The sequence below is a fragment of the Arvicanthis niloticus genome, chromosome 4, assembly GCF_011762505.2.
Source record: "Arvicanthis niloticus isolate mArvNil1 chromosome 4, mArvNil1.pat.X, whole genome shotgun sequence".
Classification (NCBI taxonomy): Eukaryota; Metazoa; Chordata; class Mammalia; order Rodentia; family Muridae; genus Arvicanthis; species Arvicanthis niloticus.
Genome location: NC_047661.1, coordinates 100,119,055 through 100,135,419, shown reverse-complemented (window position 1 = coordinate 100,135,419; position 16,365 = coordinate 100,119,055). Strand labels below are relative to the sequence as shown.

At 46.5% G+C, this 16,365-nt stretch overlaps 1 protein-coding gene across 4 annotated transcripts in view; it reads right to left on the bottom strand.

Annotated features, from left to right (window-relative positions):
- The window catches only part of Bcar3 (BCAR3 adaptor protein, NSP family member), a 110,024-nt gene that overhangs the window by 33,200 nt on the left and 60,459 nt on the right, over positions 1–16,365 (bottom strand). The window contains exon 1 of one of the 4 annotated variants that reach the window (XM_076933203.1): positions 14,601–14,688. The exons of 2 other annotated variants lie outside the window; for them this stretch is intronic. In XM_076933203.1, the coding sequence (XP_076789318.1) occupies positions 14,601–14,645 (45 nt within the window). In that variant the 5' untranslated portion in view covers positions 14,646–14,688. Of the gene's footprint in view, positions 1–12,839; positions 13,211–14,600; positions 14,689–16,365 lie in introns of those variants that run through there. One more of the 4 variants, XM_034500530.2, reaches the window with a different exon arrangement.

Here is a 16,365-nt window from a genome sequence, read left to right as displayed (position 1 = left end):
TAATTATCTGAGAAGAGTCCACTCAAAGACTGCAGACAGCTGTATGAAAGGCCCTCGGGATACTAGATCTTTAGGGAAGATGGCCAGGCCCTCTTTGCCTTTGGGTCCCAGAGCCTAGTCCAGTGCCTCACACACAGCTGTGCCTTAGTATACACTTTCTGCCAGAGACAGAATCATGCCTGTCAGCTCACCTTCCATGTGCGCTCTCTCTCTCTCTCTCTCTCTCTCCCTCCCTCCCTCCCTCCCTACCTCCCTCCCTCCCTCCCTCCCTCTGTTACTGAGAGTAGAGAAGAGAGTTTGCAGGCTGATCAAAGACAAGTGATCTTAGGCACATTCTGAATTTTTCTCTGGCAGCCAAGAGTGAGAATTCACCTCTCACAGAACAACTTTAATACTCATGAAGAACTCAGTTCCAGAAGTGGTATGGGTAGACACTTGCTCAAACCAATGTAGAACCAGAAACTTCTTTTCAAGGTGATTCTTAGCAGTGAATGTGAAAAGTTTCTTTTTTTACCAAAAACATAGAACATAAACTATGAATAAAATCCACCAGGAAGTTTTAGAGATCTGGCCCTTAAGAACTTATTAAAATGTTTTTTAATTACATGGATTGATCAATGTTGTGTAGACATCAGAGGACAACTTGGTCTCTTCTTTCACCATGTGGGTTTCTGGAGATCAAACTCAAGTTGTCAGTCTTGGCAGCAAGTGTCTTTACCCAGTGAGCCATCTCTCTAGCCTCAGAAATTAGCTCTAATGGAATTAAAGAATAAAAACCAGCTGTTACACAATGTAATCTCTACTTATGCACAGCTTTGTTTAGTCTATTTGTTCAAGTTCAAAGCCAGCAATTCTTGGGGTTTTGTCAGGGGATGGAGGGCCAGTAAATGGTCTCTCTATGCAGATGAAGCTGGCCACTCGTGAAACCATCCTTGGTGATGATGAAACACCCTGACTCGCAGATTTCAACTTTAAAACATATACAGTTGGTCCCAGGTGTCTTGTAAGGGCGCAGACACACAGATGGCAGAGCCTCACACAAGAAAACAAGGAAGTTTGGAGATGGTGTGCACAGCTGAGAGGCCCTTGGATATATTATGCCTTTTTCCCAGCCTTGAACATTTAGTTGGGAAGGGGGAGAAGGGAGGGGAGGGGACAGAAAATCTTATTGAATTTTCACAAACAAGATAAATTTTTGGTCATTTTATGATCAAGGCTGAAAACTAAATTACTAGAAACAAAGAAGAAAGGACTCTTGCATGCAGGGGAAAGGGAGGGGGAGGGAGGGGGAGAAGAGGGGTGAAGACTAGGGAAAGCACAAGCGGGCAGGCGGCTGGACTCTTCTCTTCCACTTTGGAGTGTCTGGCCACAACACCCAGAATGCCATCAGGGAATCTCACACGAAAGCTTCCTTTCTTCAGCCTTGGAACGTTTTATTAGAGTAAGGGAGCCATCAGCAACAGTGAAGGCCTCTTATCAAGTTGTACGAAACAACTCCATGGGCCACATTTTTAAAGAAATCATACACAGAAATTATGCTCACAAATTTCTAAGTCTGACTGGAGTTCTGGCTAATCATGTAAAATCTATCTTCCCTGGAGCTCAGGTAGGAATCCTCTGGCATGGTGGATGCTGAGCTGGGCCACCTAAGCTAGGGCGAGGCAGAGATTCAGGATGACAGACTCATCTCAGACCTTCTGAAATCTGACAAGACCCAATGTGACATGGAACAAAATGTTGCTATCCCTGATAAATGGGAAAAAGTGTGACTTGGAAGGCCAACCCACAAATCACTCTGAGATGTGCTGCCTCTGGGATCCTCTCACGAGAACTCCACCCAAACATGATGTTCCTTGTGGAATTCCGAAACCCTTGTGGAAGTCCATAGAACCCTTTCTTTTGCTGATTTTCAAACTGGCCAAGTTTAAAGCCAAATTCCAAAGTGAACACGTAAATGGTTCAGTTGTGAGCGTCCCTTCTAACAGCTGAGCCATCTCTCCAGCCCCATAAATGACTTAAAGACCCAGATGGTATTTTACAATCAAAAGTGTGCCTGAATGGGTCATCAACTCCCATAAACAAATACATCTCAACTACTTCCACAACTCTTAAAAAGAGCTAGATCTACAGATTCCGGGACTGGTCGTTTTCAGTTCAAGCCTTTGGATGTGTGTGAATCTGAAGTAAAACGGAAAGCCCTCCGTGGACACCAGCGGCTTTTGAGAGTTACCTAAAAGTACTTTATTGTAACTCAGCAGGGTTCAGAGGGGAAAGGTTATCAATGATGACTTGAGTTCCAGCATGGTAGAAGGTGAGAACTGACTCCCCCCACCCCCAAGTTGTCCTCTGACCTCCACACATGTGCTATGGTGTGTGCACACCTACTGCCTGCCTCCCCCCACCTAAAGAAATAAAGATCCTTTGGATAAACCGTGGTGTGTGAGTCCACTGTGCCTACTTCTGAACCACATGTGCAGACCCCGCCCTATACTCAGAGAGGTTTCCTATGTTCATAATGGTGTCCAATGCCAAAGCTCTTACTTCAATCAACAATTGACTCTGAAAAGAAAGATCCAAGGAGACAAGAGCAAATGCAAATTCCACCTCCCTGTTTAGTACAGAAAAAGCCCCAAAGCATCCCACCTTTTCCAGCCCGGTGGGCACATGGTGGCTTGACTTACAGTTCAAAATCTGGACAGTACAGTGACATTGTGTTGAAGAAGGTGCTGGTCATACAGCCAGGGCAGATTTGTCAGTTAACAGCAACCGTTGCCTAGCAGTTGGGCATGGATAGTCTGAAGGAAAGGATGTCTCATTTTAGCTTACCCAGGGCACTTTATGAGCATGTCCCTGTGACCCTGCCACACTCTAAGTGCTGGGCCCTTAGCGATGATCACCGATGGCCTTACCTAGGCCCCCTCCTTTTGTGCCTCTCCTTCCAGATGCTCCCTCTATAGCTCTGTAATACAGCCTCCAGAAGCAGCTTCCAGCCCACTGCATGCCACCCTGCTGGCTACAACTGTACAGAAACAAACAGGGGGCCACTTTAAACAGTTTGATAGTCTTCAGCCCTCTGCCTTCACCCAAACCCAGGCTCCGGAATGTGACTGCAGGTCCTGCTGTCTCCCTGCCTAGATTTGAGAGAGGCACAAATGTCACGGTAGAGAAACTCCATGCTTGGAAGTGGTTATTGCCTCTTTGAGGAGTCAAGGCATTTGAAAAATGGCCAATGGTACTTCAGAAGCCCCCAGGAGTCTCTGTTTTATGAGATCAGTGGAGGTTTCTGGCCTCTCTGAGAAAGGGATCAATATGAAAAAGACTCTATAAAAATCTCAGTGAGTTTTAGCAACTCGCTTTCATTAACTGCTAACATTGAAGCACCTTGACATCACTTTCTCTCTTCCGAATCCCCAAAAATCTCATCTTGGACAAACTACAGAGACAGGCTCTTCCCAGTTCCCCATGTGGTAACTCAACCACCACAATTCATCATTCTGCAGAGCGGATTCCCACTCCAGTGCCATTAAAAACTGATTTGCAGTTTTCAGTTAAATTAAGATGCTTTGCTTTCCTCCTGTACTCGACTTTCCCTTTCTCAGACAAATCGTGATTACGAGGGCTATCAGATGCTCTCACAGACAGGAAAACCATCAAAACCCCAGAGAGCCCCAAATCCAAGAGATTTCATTTTATTCATTACCCAAACTTATCAAACTCTTATCAAAAGAGGCTCAGACGCCATGAATAGGAATCAGGAAAGAGATGCTCAACGAAGCTCTCGGCTTGGCGAGCTTCTGAGAATCACCCATTAAAATTCTGCTCCCGTGTGTGTGGACTAAAGAGACTTAATTTAATTGCAATTTTTTCGGATTGGCATTTTGAAGTAGAGCACCCTGCAAGCAGGAACTTAATCCTACATCCAAACTAATTACATTAGAGTCACTCTGATCGGAGCCCACGGCTTCCTTTGATGCTAGGCTGCCTCTGCCTTTCATCCACATCCATCCTCTGGGCAAGGTCTCCTCTCTGCGTTCCCACCCTGCAGGAGCAGGAAGCTATGGCTCTGGCTGCTCATTTTATTTTGATGAAACACCAAGGGACTGAAAAAGCCCCCCTCCCTTTTTTCTTCTTTTTTCTTTTCAAATTGAAGGAGACTGATTTCAGACTGAAGACTGGGGCAGCCAAGCTTTAGAAAATGCACTAAGCCCAAAAGAGACAAGCACAGCGTATCTCTTCCATGCCCTGGGAGAAACTGACTTCATCTGCCCTAAGATCTCCTTCCACCTTGGTCCCGAAAGGTGTGCCAATCGTTTGGCTTACTTCTGACAGAGCGTTATTTACCACGGGCCACCAAGAGCTCAGCTAGATGGTGGTGTCTGACCTTTCTCTGTTAACCAATAAATAACTAGGAGATTTTCAATAGGCCATTTGTTAACACACTGCCCTGCCCCAGCCAGCGGAGGGTGGGAGTGGGGACCTTCTATGTACATTAAATAATATTGGATAATGATTCCAGGAGCAGCTTGAAGTGGACACCGGAATCTTCCCATGAGGCGGCCCTACATTCTGACTCCCACGAAAAAATCCAGCGCCACATTTATGGGCAAAGGTCACTTGGCTGCACTTAGTCATTATGATGGGCTGATGACACAATGGGCTTGAAATAAAAGTTGAGTACCAGGTTCGGTCTACAAACCCTCTCTAAATCATTTTGGTCCCTTTCACCATGCGCTCAAGAGACTTCCATAATACCTCTCTCTCACACAGGGTTGGCATGTACGCTGAAAGAGACAGTATAAATGAGACATCAATCACTAATCAGTGAGATCTGCATCAGAAATAGCAGTGCCTTGTAAAGATCTACAGAGGAAGAAAACACCAGACTGCCTGCTGGATTGAGGTGGAGCACGTGACATGAGGGTCTGAAGACCAGGTGACCAGAACCTGGAGCAGAAGTTCTAAGCCAGAATTTTTGATCAGTGGTAATTCAACCTCATTGATTCAACATCTTAATGTAAATTATAAATGATTTGGAACATAGCTTTTAACCAAAATAGATGTCCTATTTGCCCTTCAATAAGGAATGTCAGAAAATCAAAATCAATTTAATTCTAACGCCATCCTTTTCTTAATTCATCTTGAATGGAGTTTCTGACGAATCAATGAAAAGTATTCCCGTTGTAATAGATGTGACTAGATGTAATTAGAAGTGAAAGTGAGTCAACACAGAAAAAGGAAAGAGGAGGGATTCCGATGGTCTCCTACTGTAGGATATGGGATAAATGACTTTCAAACTCTCTCCAAAATAGCACCATGACGAACAACTGTCTTAGAACCCTACTCTGAGATAGGACATACTATGCCAGTGCTGAGTACATAGTAGGCTTTCAGTAAAACCAAATTATTAGTCACAAGATGGGTTTAAGGGCCTATAGCAACTTCACTACTTTCAATATACAACTCACTGATCACTTTAAAGGTATATGTCTCCGGCTACTTGACACCCACAATTCTTGTTTAATGAACTGTTTTAAAGATACAAAGACCACACTAGATATTGTGAAAGAAACAGAGAAGTGGGATTTGTGCTGTCCAAGTAGACAAGACACGCAATATAATGCAACTAAGATCTCACAGAGCCTCACAACATACCTGGGAGCTAAGAGCCCATGAGAGTATTTGTATATCACGAGAGGAAGCATGCTTGTGTTTCATGCTTTGCTCAGACTTAATTAATGAGGGTTGTCTGACATCTAGAATGAAAGTCATCCAAAGTATCTATAAAGACTACAACTGGAAATGCTTAACTTATCCAGAACACTTAGGGAACCCTGAACGCTGATAACGGGGCTGGTAGGTCAGAAGATGACAGGTCAAATATTCTTGACTCAACTGCCCAGAAACAGTTCCACACTTTCTCCTTGTCCTTGTTTCGAGGTGTCCATTTACATCAGCTCATGCAGCCTCAGAATAGACCTGCTCACAGTCTGGAGGGGGACTGTGCACCGGGCAGCCAGAATTCCCACCTCATGGGAACCAGGAATATGTTGAAGCTGCAGAGGGTTTTTTTGAGTCAAACAAGATGGGGCCCTGTGGAATCTAGCACTTAGATGCGTCCAAATTCGGGAATGTACCACCTCCTCTAGAAATGTCAACGTTCTGTGAAGGCTTAAGAGACCAGTTGGGAAGCTACCGAGGGAATCTGGCAAGAGATAATGAGGCCTGAATTAACACAGTGGCATCGAAAACAGAAGGGAAGAAACCAATGAGAGCTATGTTTAGGTGGTGAAACCTTGGTGGGTGATGACGTGTGGAGACAGAATACAGAAAGAAGTATAAGCATCCCGAAAGGATGCATGAGTCACCCAGTGTTGAAATGCAAGAGCGAGGCTAACAGGTTTGTGGAAGGAGGTAGAGAGCCTGGGGTTCTAGTGTGATATCTAAATAGGGTTCTTCCCTGGGCCATGGGGCATTGTGGAGACAGGCTGACTAGATAATACAACATGGAGATTCTCCATGTATTGTTAAAAGCCCGTTTCAGCTCCTACCTCAGAAATGGAAGACAGCATGAGATTAGCTGGGGATACAGAGGCAAACTAGAAAGAAGCCCCAAGTGGACATTGTGAGGCTGGCTAAGAAGGACCCAGATCAAGGAGGGCTCAGGCTCCTGGAGGCTGGAAGAGAAGAGCTTCGGGAAGAAGTAACTGTCACTGTCAAGTGTTGCAGGGAGTTCCAATCAGATTAGTTAGAGAAGCCACTGGATTAGATTATGTACAGGTCATTGGTAAAAGAGGGCTGGGTGGCTTACATGTGGAGGAAGGGTGGTTTTTAGAATGGGGAAGACCAGAGCATATGTCTAAGCTAAGAGGGAACAGAGGAGGCAGTACGGTTTCCCAGGGAGAGGAGGGACCACAGGAGGGGAAGGTCTTGGAGAATATAGGTGACAGAACAGACCTGGGTCAGGAACAGGGGACTTTATTGTCACAAGCCGCAGGATTGAAGTAGAGTAGAAGGAGCTGGAATTTGAGGGGACAGCGTGGTGGAAGGGAGGCAGGCAAGATCTTGCCGGGTGGTTGACAGCTACTTACAAGAGGGAAACCATATTCTGATATGAGTAACATGAACTGAGCCAAGGACACTGATGGAAGGCGGAGGAGCCCATGTTGGGAGAGATGCTGTGCAGGGTCCACACACTCAGCCTACACAGAGTCCAACCTTCAAACCTTCACCGGAATCCTCATCCCAGCTGCTGGGGCAGGGGGGTGTTCTTCTTCTTCCCAGCTTACAAGGCTGTGTGCTCACTGTCCCCCATCTGATTGCCTTCTTTTCACTCAACGTTCTAGCCTGATGCTCTTCTGCCTCCCACAAATGCTCCTACAACTACCTCTTCTGGGAAGGTCTCTGGCCGGGGCTGGCATTAAAGGCCTCTAGCATGTCACAGTAAGCTGTGTTGGGGTGTCCTCCTTCCTTCTTCCTTTCTTCATATCCTCCATAGGTACAGAGAGAAATGGCTGTGTAGCCATGCCCCAGTGGCCATAGAGATGCTCCTTCCAGGTGGGACCCCAGCAATGTGGGACTGGAAGGGACCCATGAGCTCAGGGTAGAAGCCTGCTGATTCCTCCAGTCCCTTAACCCCTTAACGAGAAGCCAAGATTTGGAATAGACATTCCTTTATGTATAACCATTGTTATAAAAGAATACACGTATCTATAGTAGAAACCAGAAAAGAAGTTCTTAGTCACAAAAATTAACATACTGATTATAGGCTTCGTGAGCTAGACAGTAAGTCGGCACATTCTCGTGACCAGAGCCAGAGAGGAACAACAGCTCCTGGAGCTATGACAGTTGATGACAGAGATGCCACGGTGGCAGCCAACCCTATGACACACTTCTTTCCTCTCAAACCAAGACATTCAAATTACTTGTCAGTTAAAAGGTACTGGGTCATCCTCAGCCACGTCTTTAACCCTAGCAAGTAGGGCCCAGGGTTCTACCATGCCTGTCCTTGTGACCCCTTACCCTGGCCAAGGCAGAGAGTCCATTGTTCCAACCTTAGTTTTCTCCATTTCTGCTGAAAGCTCTAGGCTGATGTTCTTTCCCTGCGCGTGCGTACGTGTACACACACACACACACACACACACACACACACACAGGCCAACTTTGCAGTCCAGCAGGTGCTGAATCTCCAGACAGTTTCTGAGGGTCCCAATCCTGCCCCTGATCTCCCTCTGGTTTCTCCAACAAAAAGAAGTCTTCAGATGGGCTCTAAGCTCTGAGCTTGGTTAGGGAGCACAGACTCTGTCAAGCCAAGTCTTGATATTGAAGCCAGATCTCCACAGTTCTCATATGCCAATGGAATGCTCTTTAAGGGCTCATTTTGCAAAGATGCTATGCTGGGCTTTTTAGTTTAGGGCCCAGAGGCATGAGTGAGCAACCAGCCCCACCAGGAGGAGGGGCTGAGTCTCTTGGAAAGATTCTTCTATATGGCTTTTCCCATCTTTTGCTGACAGTGTATCTGCACCCATACAAAGGCAGCTGGGCCACAGCCATTGCCAGGATATGTCACTTATAACACAGGCCAAAGGATCAGATACAGGGAACATGGGTGGGACCTTCCCTCCACCACACTCTTCACAGGAGAAAGGCAGTTTCAAATGAAACCAAGTGCCAAAAACCTAACACACTGTGGATTCAATAGGCTCTAAATCTTCTCCCCTCCCGCCCCGAGGAGGAGGGGTGGAGACAGGAGAATACCAATCCAAACGAAACACAATTCAAGATCTTTTCACTATATGGCAGTCCTTAATGACTGCAGAAAACAGCTCAGTCCTAGCGTGGAAGAATCTGTACTTGTGATTCTTCCTTACTATGGCAGCTCATGACAAGCCCACTGGGCTGGACTTAATGGCCTGTTCTTAATCAAGCCTTTCCGGTCCATTTATCCACATAGTCTCTGTATCCCCCCCTTTTTCTTTATGCTGTTTTGGGCAGGCAGCATTTCAATACATGGATGGAGGTTTCTCTCAGATTTCTCCAATACAATCACACTGCCCTTCCTTAGGACCAGAGGCTGGTATGATCAGCTCTCCTTCTTCCCCCCTCCCCCCCCCCACACACACACACAAATATCAATCATCAGAGACGGAAGGGCCAGAAGTAATGGGACCCCACACTGCCAGCCTTCAAAATCTGGTCGTTCATCCTTTCTCAACCAAAGTCCTTCTGCAGCTCCCTAAGAGACATAGTGTGCTATCTGCTACTGCCTGGTCCCCTGCTGTCTCCCTCCCCACATCTGGCTATCATGTCTAGGGTTTTATGGATACTCCTTCCTCCATCCAGAATGTCATTTCCTCTCAGGATACCCTCTACTAACTCTTCTAAGCTAAGCCTGCCTGCCCAGGAGGTCTTCCACTACTCAGACTATACCAGGCATGCTCCTCTCGGGAGCCAAGGTACCCTCTATCAAATCACTGGTAAACGAGGCTTTCTTTCAGCCTGTCAATATACACCTGTCCAGCACTATAACAGAATCTCTCCAAATGAACTAAAACCTTCCTCAGAGTACAGACTGGGTCCTAACTACCAGGACCAGCTGGCAAAGGCAAGACACACAAACACAAAAGTACCATGATCAATTACCGTTTAGCTCAACTAAGGACATAAGCAAGATAAAAAACCAGTATGGGGATCTGCTTGCCCTAACTCCTGGCAGGTCAGGCCAGGGCTAGAGGGAGGGGTCTTCCTCATGCTCATGGCTGTTTTCTGCCACGCCATGAACTGAGCCTGTCTGTGAAATTTTTGCTCTGACTAGGCCTAGCTTCTGCTAACACCTTTTATATCTTGAGCTAGGAAGGAATACTCTCCCAAACTGGAATGCCTTTCCCATCCCCCCAACCATTCTCTCCTTCATCCACCTAAATCCTGAGTCACTAAAAATAGTTTTTAGAAGAGAATTATCTCCTCTAAACACACAAGTACCATGCACCTGATAGCCCCTGCCCTGAAATATCCTTCCCAACTGCAATGTAAAATGAAGTATTAGTATACACAAAAGCATCTTGGTTCAGACTCCAAATCTCCTAATATGGCTTTGTAGAAAGAATATTAGGTGTAAGCCTAGAACATCTGGCTTCCCTTCCTGGTGCCCAACAGATTGATTTTAGTAGACAGGCTGTTTCTGAGCTTCTGCCTCTCCTCTATGGAAAACATAAACCATCGCCCTGCCCGATAAGTTTACAGAACTTATTCTGAGGAAACAACCCAGGAATCATTAAGACGTTGGAAAGCCTGCTGCAAAAGTAACCAAATGACACCACAGTCTAGCATTCTTGTGGCAAGTCCTTTGAAGTTGAGACTTACACCTCAATTATTTATTACTTTACACATAGTCCCAGGCTCACCCACCTAAAAGATGTCTCTGCATGGACGTGGGTGGGGCTCCAAAATTCAAGGTCTTCAAGAATTTGAAGTGTGCCGTTTTGATATCATGTATCTGGAATCTCTTTGGTACCAGCTTCCCTCCACCGGATCAGCTTAAGCAAAAGGCTTTTTGAAAATGCAGACTGAAGAGTCCCTGGTCTTTTCTGGAATGGGCACCTACTATGAACTGCTTTGGGATGCTAACATTGTGATCCTTAACGTGGTTGGGACATTTCTTGATGGGGACCAGCAACGTATGTCCAATGCTGACCACTCTCCCTGCCTTGACCTCCAGTATCATTCCTTCCCAGGGTCTTTGTATACAAATCCATGAGGCTCTAAATTAAAGGCGCTAAATTCAGTGAGACCTCTGCAAGTAAGATATTCCCAGAGTGCAACTGTGTGGTTGGTCTCCTATGCAACCAAGGAACCTTCATATTTTTAGTTTTCTTCCCATACAACCAACACTATTAATAACACTCTGCTTTCTCCTGAGACGATATGGATTAGACCAAATGGAAAGTTACCATGGCTACCGCAGTGTTATTTTGGGTATGAGAAATTCACACCAAGGGAAACAGCATACATGGTCAAACTGGAACAGCATTTCCGCCTTGCTATCAGGCAGTCAATCCCAATTCAATTTTGAAATTCTAATTGCAACGGAAACTAATTATGAGCAGCATGACCTGAACCCCCTAATTAAAGTGAGGGTCAATAAAATGAGTCTGTGTTATCATTGGGGTAACACTGGCACCACGAAGAAGGACATACAGGCAGATTTTCTTCCCAGGTAACCAGCTAAGCAAAGCAAAACCGGAAAACTCATCTGGAGGATCCATCTGGGAGCCATAGTGGGGGACTGAAAAGTGTGTGAACAGGTCAGAGCCTTTCTTCCTGTTATAAAAGCTTCAACATAACTGGGTGGGATGGAAAACCTGGACAGAAGGGAAGCCATTTCTACTAAGAGGCGCCCACCAGGATTGATTATGGTGGGGCAGTCAAGAAAAGAGTAACTGAAGGACAGATGATCCAAGTTAGCCCACTATGTGGTCCCTTCTGTGCACACTTTGGGGACATCCAAACACCACATGGGGACCCAGACACTCATGAGTTGATTCCCCTTATACCAAATGCTAAGTTCATCCTGAATTAACAGCAATTGGCTCACGATGGATTTCTATTCAAGGGAGAACTTACTGCCAATCCCTGAAGTACATGAGGCCCTTTGGGACCTTCCCAGTCTATCTTTGTCAACTCAAAAATACTGTTAATGGCATGACATCATCCACCTCATTCCAGAACAATCCATATTTAGGTCGAAAACCCTGCTGGGCTCTGGGATAACACAGGGCTCGTCAGTAAGTCAGGAAGGACCACGTTTAACCCACACCTCGGTGCTCTCCTCCAAAGCTCTGGACAGAGAGGCACAGAAAAATCAGTTGCAGGGTAGCTGAGAGGTCACTCCCAACACTCAAACCAGGCAGCAGAACCAGAGGACGCCTACTTGCAGATCCGCTGCGTGTGTTTCTACAGTTGGGTCTCTCTCCTTGTAATAGATCACTTTCCCAAGGTTTAGCTTTTGTGTAGCAAGAAGGAAACGGAGTGTCATATCCCCATTGTGGTTTCTCAGTCCCTGGGTAAGAAACATCTCAGCTTCAAAGTGGGATTCCTGAAGAGCTTTCAGCCTCTAATTTCCCTGGAATAGTCGAGGCTTGCAGTTCCTCTGGAGCTGGTGGGGGTCTTCCCACAGCTGACAGATCTCAAGATTGGTGAAAGCTGTGTTCATATTAATTCTTAGAACATCACAGGGGAGGCGGCATAGAATGCAGACCTTGGTTTAAAGGAATCAAGTCACCCACATAGTTTACTGACATTGTTTTGCAAAAGCCATTGGTACTGTTGTCTTGTCCCAAAGGTTAAAGTGCAAGTGGTAAAAAGAAACACGTGTCTGAACCCTGGCATGTTTTGGAAGCTGGCTGCAATTCTAAAGAAGATAGTTTGTGGTTTCTGTCCATTATATACATTGCTGGCATATAATGGACTTTGAGGTTAAACAGAGCAAGAGAACTTAGCCATCCCAGACTCACTCTGAACATGGGGAAAGAGACAGAGAGACAAAGAGGAAGGAGGAAAAACAGCTTTGTCACATTTGGTGGCTTTGGCATACAATATCATCCCAGGAGGCCTGAAAGTGTCACGAACAACAGAGTTTTGTCTCAAACACAGAAAAGGAGTCCTCGTTCTTTGCAGCCGGCCAGATTTGACTTTCTTGGTGGGGAAACAACCAGGAAGAGCCATCAGACCAAATGGGATTTGCAAGATGCAAACTTCCTCTAGTGGCCCCTAGAAACACAGTATCTTTGGGAGCCCCCGAAAGGCTTAGAGGCGTGCACACCCCATGTCCAAGCCACACCTACCTTGACTCCAAAGAAAGACTTGCGCTGATAGAAGCAGCACAGGGCTGCAGAGAAGGCGTGGAAGGCACTGCATTCCTTAGGCATCTTGTCTGCAGTCCCAGACACCACACACCTTCACTGAAGTTAAGAGGAAGGGGGCATTGGATGGTGGAGCCCCAGTCCCACGCTCAGCTGCTCCTGTCCACAGCCAGCAGCCAACAGAGTGAGTCGGCTCCTTCTCCCAGGCCAGTCTGTGACTTTTCCCCTCCGCTCAAGCCAATACGATCCACTCGCTCAATCCCGGCCGGCTTGTGTCCAGCCTGCCATGCACACGGTGCCAGAAATTCTCATGTGACCAGACTTGATGAAATTCTAACCCCTCTTAGAAGAGGGCTTGTGCTTTAGCTTTTAGCTGTCCCCTAATTCAGAGGCCAGGCAGAAATCGTTATACCCACCCCACCCCCACTCTGGGCAGCCTTCCCTGGTCAGGGCTGGAACACAACCACGGGCAATCTGCTCCCAGTGGCTTTGTTTGCCTCTCACCCCAGCACTTAGGGCTTTTTTAGAAGCAGGGCGAGCTGTACACATCACACCATCTTAGTGTGAGACAGTGGTTCCTTTGAGGAAAGGTGGCCCACAAGCGATCAGGTTGTGGCTTTCCCTGAGAGTCATCTTAGAAGTTCTAAGCAATCAGGCAGGATCCGGCTCTCCATGCCCACCTCCAGAGCTGTTTACTTTTAATTACTGCTCCTGGCAGTCAGTTTGCAGCTGATAACACTGGCACGGTCCTCATTATTAGCAAAGCACTATTGCCTTTTGGTGTTTAATTAGCAAGTCTGTCGGCAAACACCCAGAAGGGCCTATGTCCTCCCCACCTGGCTGTGCAGCCGGAGGGAGGATAGAGACTGAGTGTTCCCTGCTGACCCAGCTGTTTGTCCTCCTCCCCTCGTCCCCTCTAAGTTCCTCACTTAATCGCCCATCTCCAGTTAACTGCGCACCCTGCCTAGCCTCCCTTCAGCACACAAGCCCTGAATTCACCACCACCAAGAAAGGTCTTTCTAGAAGACTCTAGGGAAAGAGTCCTACTAAGCGCCCCAGAACACCTTGAGGGGAACAGCTGTAATTTCCCTCGTTCTTTGCAGCTACAGTGGACGCTCAACTCCTCCGTTACGATTTCTTGTTTGTTTGCTTGTTTTATTTTTAAAATCAAGCCAAGGTTTTGGCCACTTAGCTCTTCCTCTCCTCCATTCCACGGATGAGCTTTCAGGGGCTCCAGCCCCTTTCAAAAGCAGAACGTGTCCTGAAGTTTCCTAAAACTTCACCCAGGCAGAGAAACTTGTAACAAGGGAGAAACAGAACCTATTCATTCCAGCAAGGAACGACACCGGATGAGGCATGAGAGAGGTATGAGAAATATCCAGCGGGATTAGTGGCAAATCTCCGGGGCCTTGGCCTTTGGTCTAGGTCAGAACCGCCTATAAAAATGGGGAATTGTTTGTCCAGTGCTCAGTGAGAAGCTTCTATATTTGATCAACCACAGGGCTCACACATTCAAGAGGAGGCAGGGGGTCTGCCTAGGACTCCAGCATGGGCTCAGGGACCTGAAGGCTCTCAGGCTTGGGAAGAGCCAGGGAAGCTGGTTTTACTTCTCCTTGCACTGGCTTTCCTTCCTCCCTCCCATGTGCTGTTATCGGAGAGAGGCTTGGCTGTCCCGAGAGCTCCTGCCTGTCCTGTGAAGTCTACCTGAACCATCAGATGGTTAGGGGAGCCTCAAACTGGTACCTGAGATGGCTGAGCCCAGAATTCATCCAGTCGGTAGATCAACATTGTCCTTTAGAGTCCGTAGCTTACATCCAGAAGGAAGCATTTTCTATTTGCTATCATTTCTGTCAGATGGGTTCAAAGGGTAAGTCTCCAGGGTACCTTTGCTGCAATGACTCATCAGCCAGGCCAAGCGCCACTACCAATGGGGCCCAGTTCATGGACATGATTCCCTTGGCAGGAAATGACAAGCTCCTTCAGGGCCAAAAGCCTCTCCAGCAGCTGGAAAAAATGACTTCCTGAGCCCAGGAAAAGGAGCATCCTCACTCCTGCCCAGAGACACAGTAAGATCAGTCAGCAAAGAGCTTCTGAATTCCAACAAAAGAGAGTGTATTCTTCAAAAAATACATATTACTGTGTGTCTCTGATGTTGGGGGTGGGGCATGTCATGTCACAGTGCGTGCACTCAGCTCGGAGGACAACTCTGTGATGTTTGCTCTCCCAGCTCTAAGTAGGGTCTAGGGATCAAACCCAGATACTTGGATGGCAAGCAACTTCACTGAACCATCTTCCCAGCCCTAGAAATATATCCTTGAAAGCAAATCTGCAGATAATGTGTACATAATTACACAAAATTATATATGTGCTTCACACATACCCAGTGCTATATATCCAGTGCTTCAGAATCAAGTAAAAACAGAATAATGTCAGTCAGGTCACTACAGAGTCACTGCCCTATCACCTGAGGGTTTCCCTATCTAAGAAATAGCTACAAAAATGGCCAAAGACTGTTCTATCAGTGTTTAAGAACAGGTGAATCTTACTAGATTTCCTGAACACATTATGTTTTTGTTCCACACTCAAATAATTTCTGAAGCAGCACTAAAAAAATTAAAAATAAATAAATAAACAAAATCTTTATTTTCTTCTAAAACGGCTAAGGAGAATAAAATAACATATTCTCACAACTAAAGATACTAATTGCGTGAGATTTCCAAAGTGCCCTTCAGTGCCTGGTTATGCTTTTAAGTGTCTCTTATTCACAGAGACCAATCCCCCCCATTCTCTTCACAACAATTCTTCTATTCTAGTTGCACAGAAACTGAGGACCAGAATGGACTGTCATTCTGCAGAGAACAAAGGACCAGAGACTCCAGCTTTGGACTGCAGAACCCAGTCAGCTGATCACATGGAAGCCAAAAGAAAAGACTTGATAGAGCTTCGTGGAATTAAAGCCGTCACTTGTATAGCCACAGGAAAATGCTGACACCTGGAGATGTGGTTCTCACGGATGCTTTGGTATGAAATTTAAAACCAATGGGGTTTTCTAAACGCCATGCCTTTTGTGAGTGGGAAGGGAGCCTCTAATAGAATCCTAGAAGGAAGGAGCCAGTGGGCACAACTCTAGGAAGGGTGGTTTCAGGCCACCCAAGAGGCTTGGGGAAATAGCTGATAGGTGATAAGACTAAGCCTTGCAGCCATGTAGACTCTTGCAGGAAATCCCCATTCCTGAATATGAACTCTGTCCATACCCCATCCAAAATAAAGGCTTCAGCTGGCAAAGGGACATTCCCCCACACCCCACCAAACACACCAAATTGCTGTCCTCAATGCCAGGCTTCCCTTAAGTAGCCCGACTACCTAACTCACCCTACACAGTAACCATGGAAACTGGAGCCTCATGCCAGCCACGTTCAATAGACACATGCTTCCTGTTGGCAGCAGCCATTGGTTCCTTTCCCAAAGTATCAGAGCCACCCCAAGTAGAAGCAGGGCCCCCAGTATG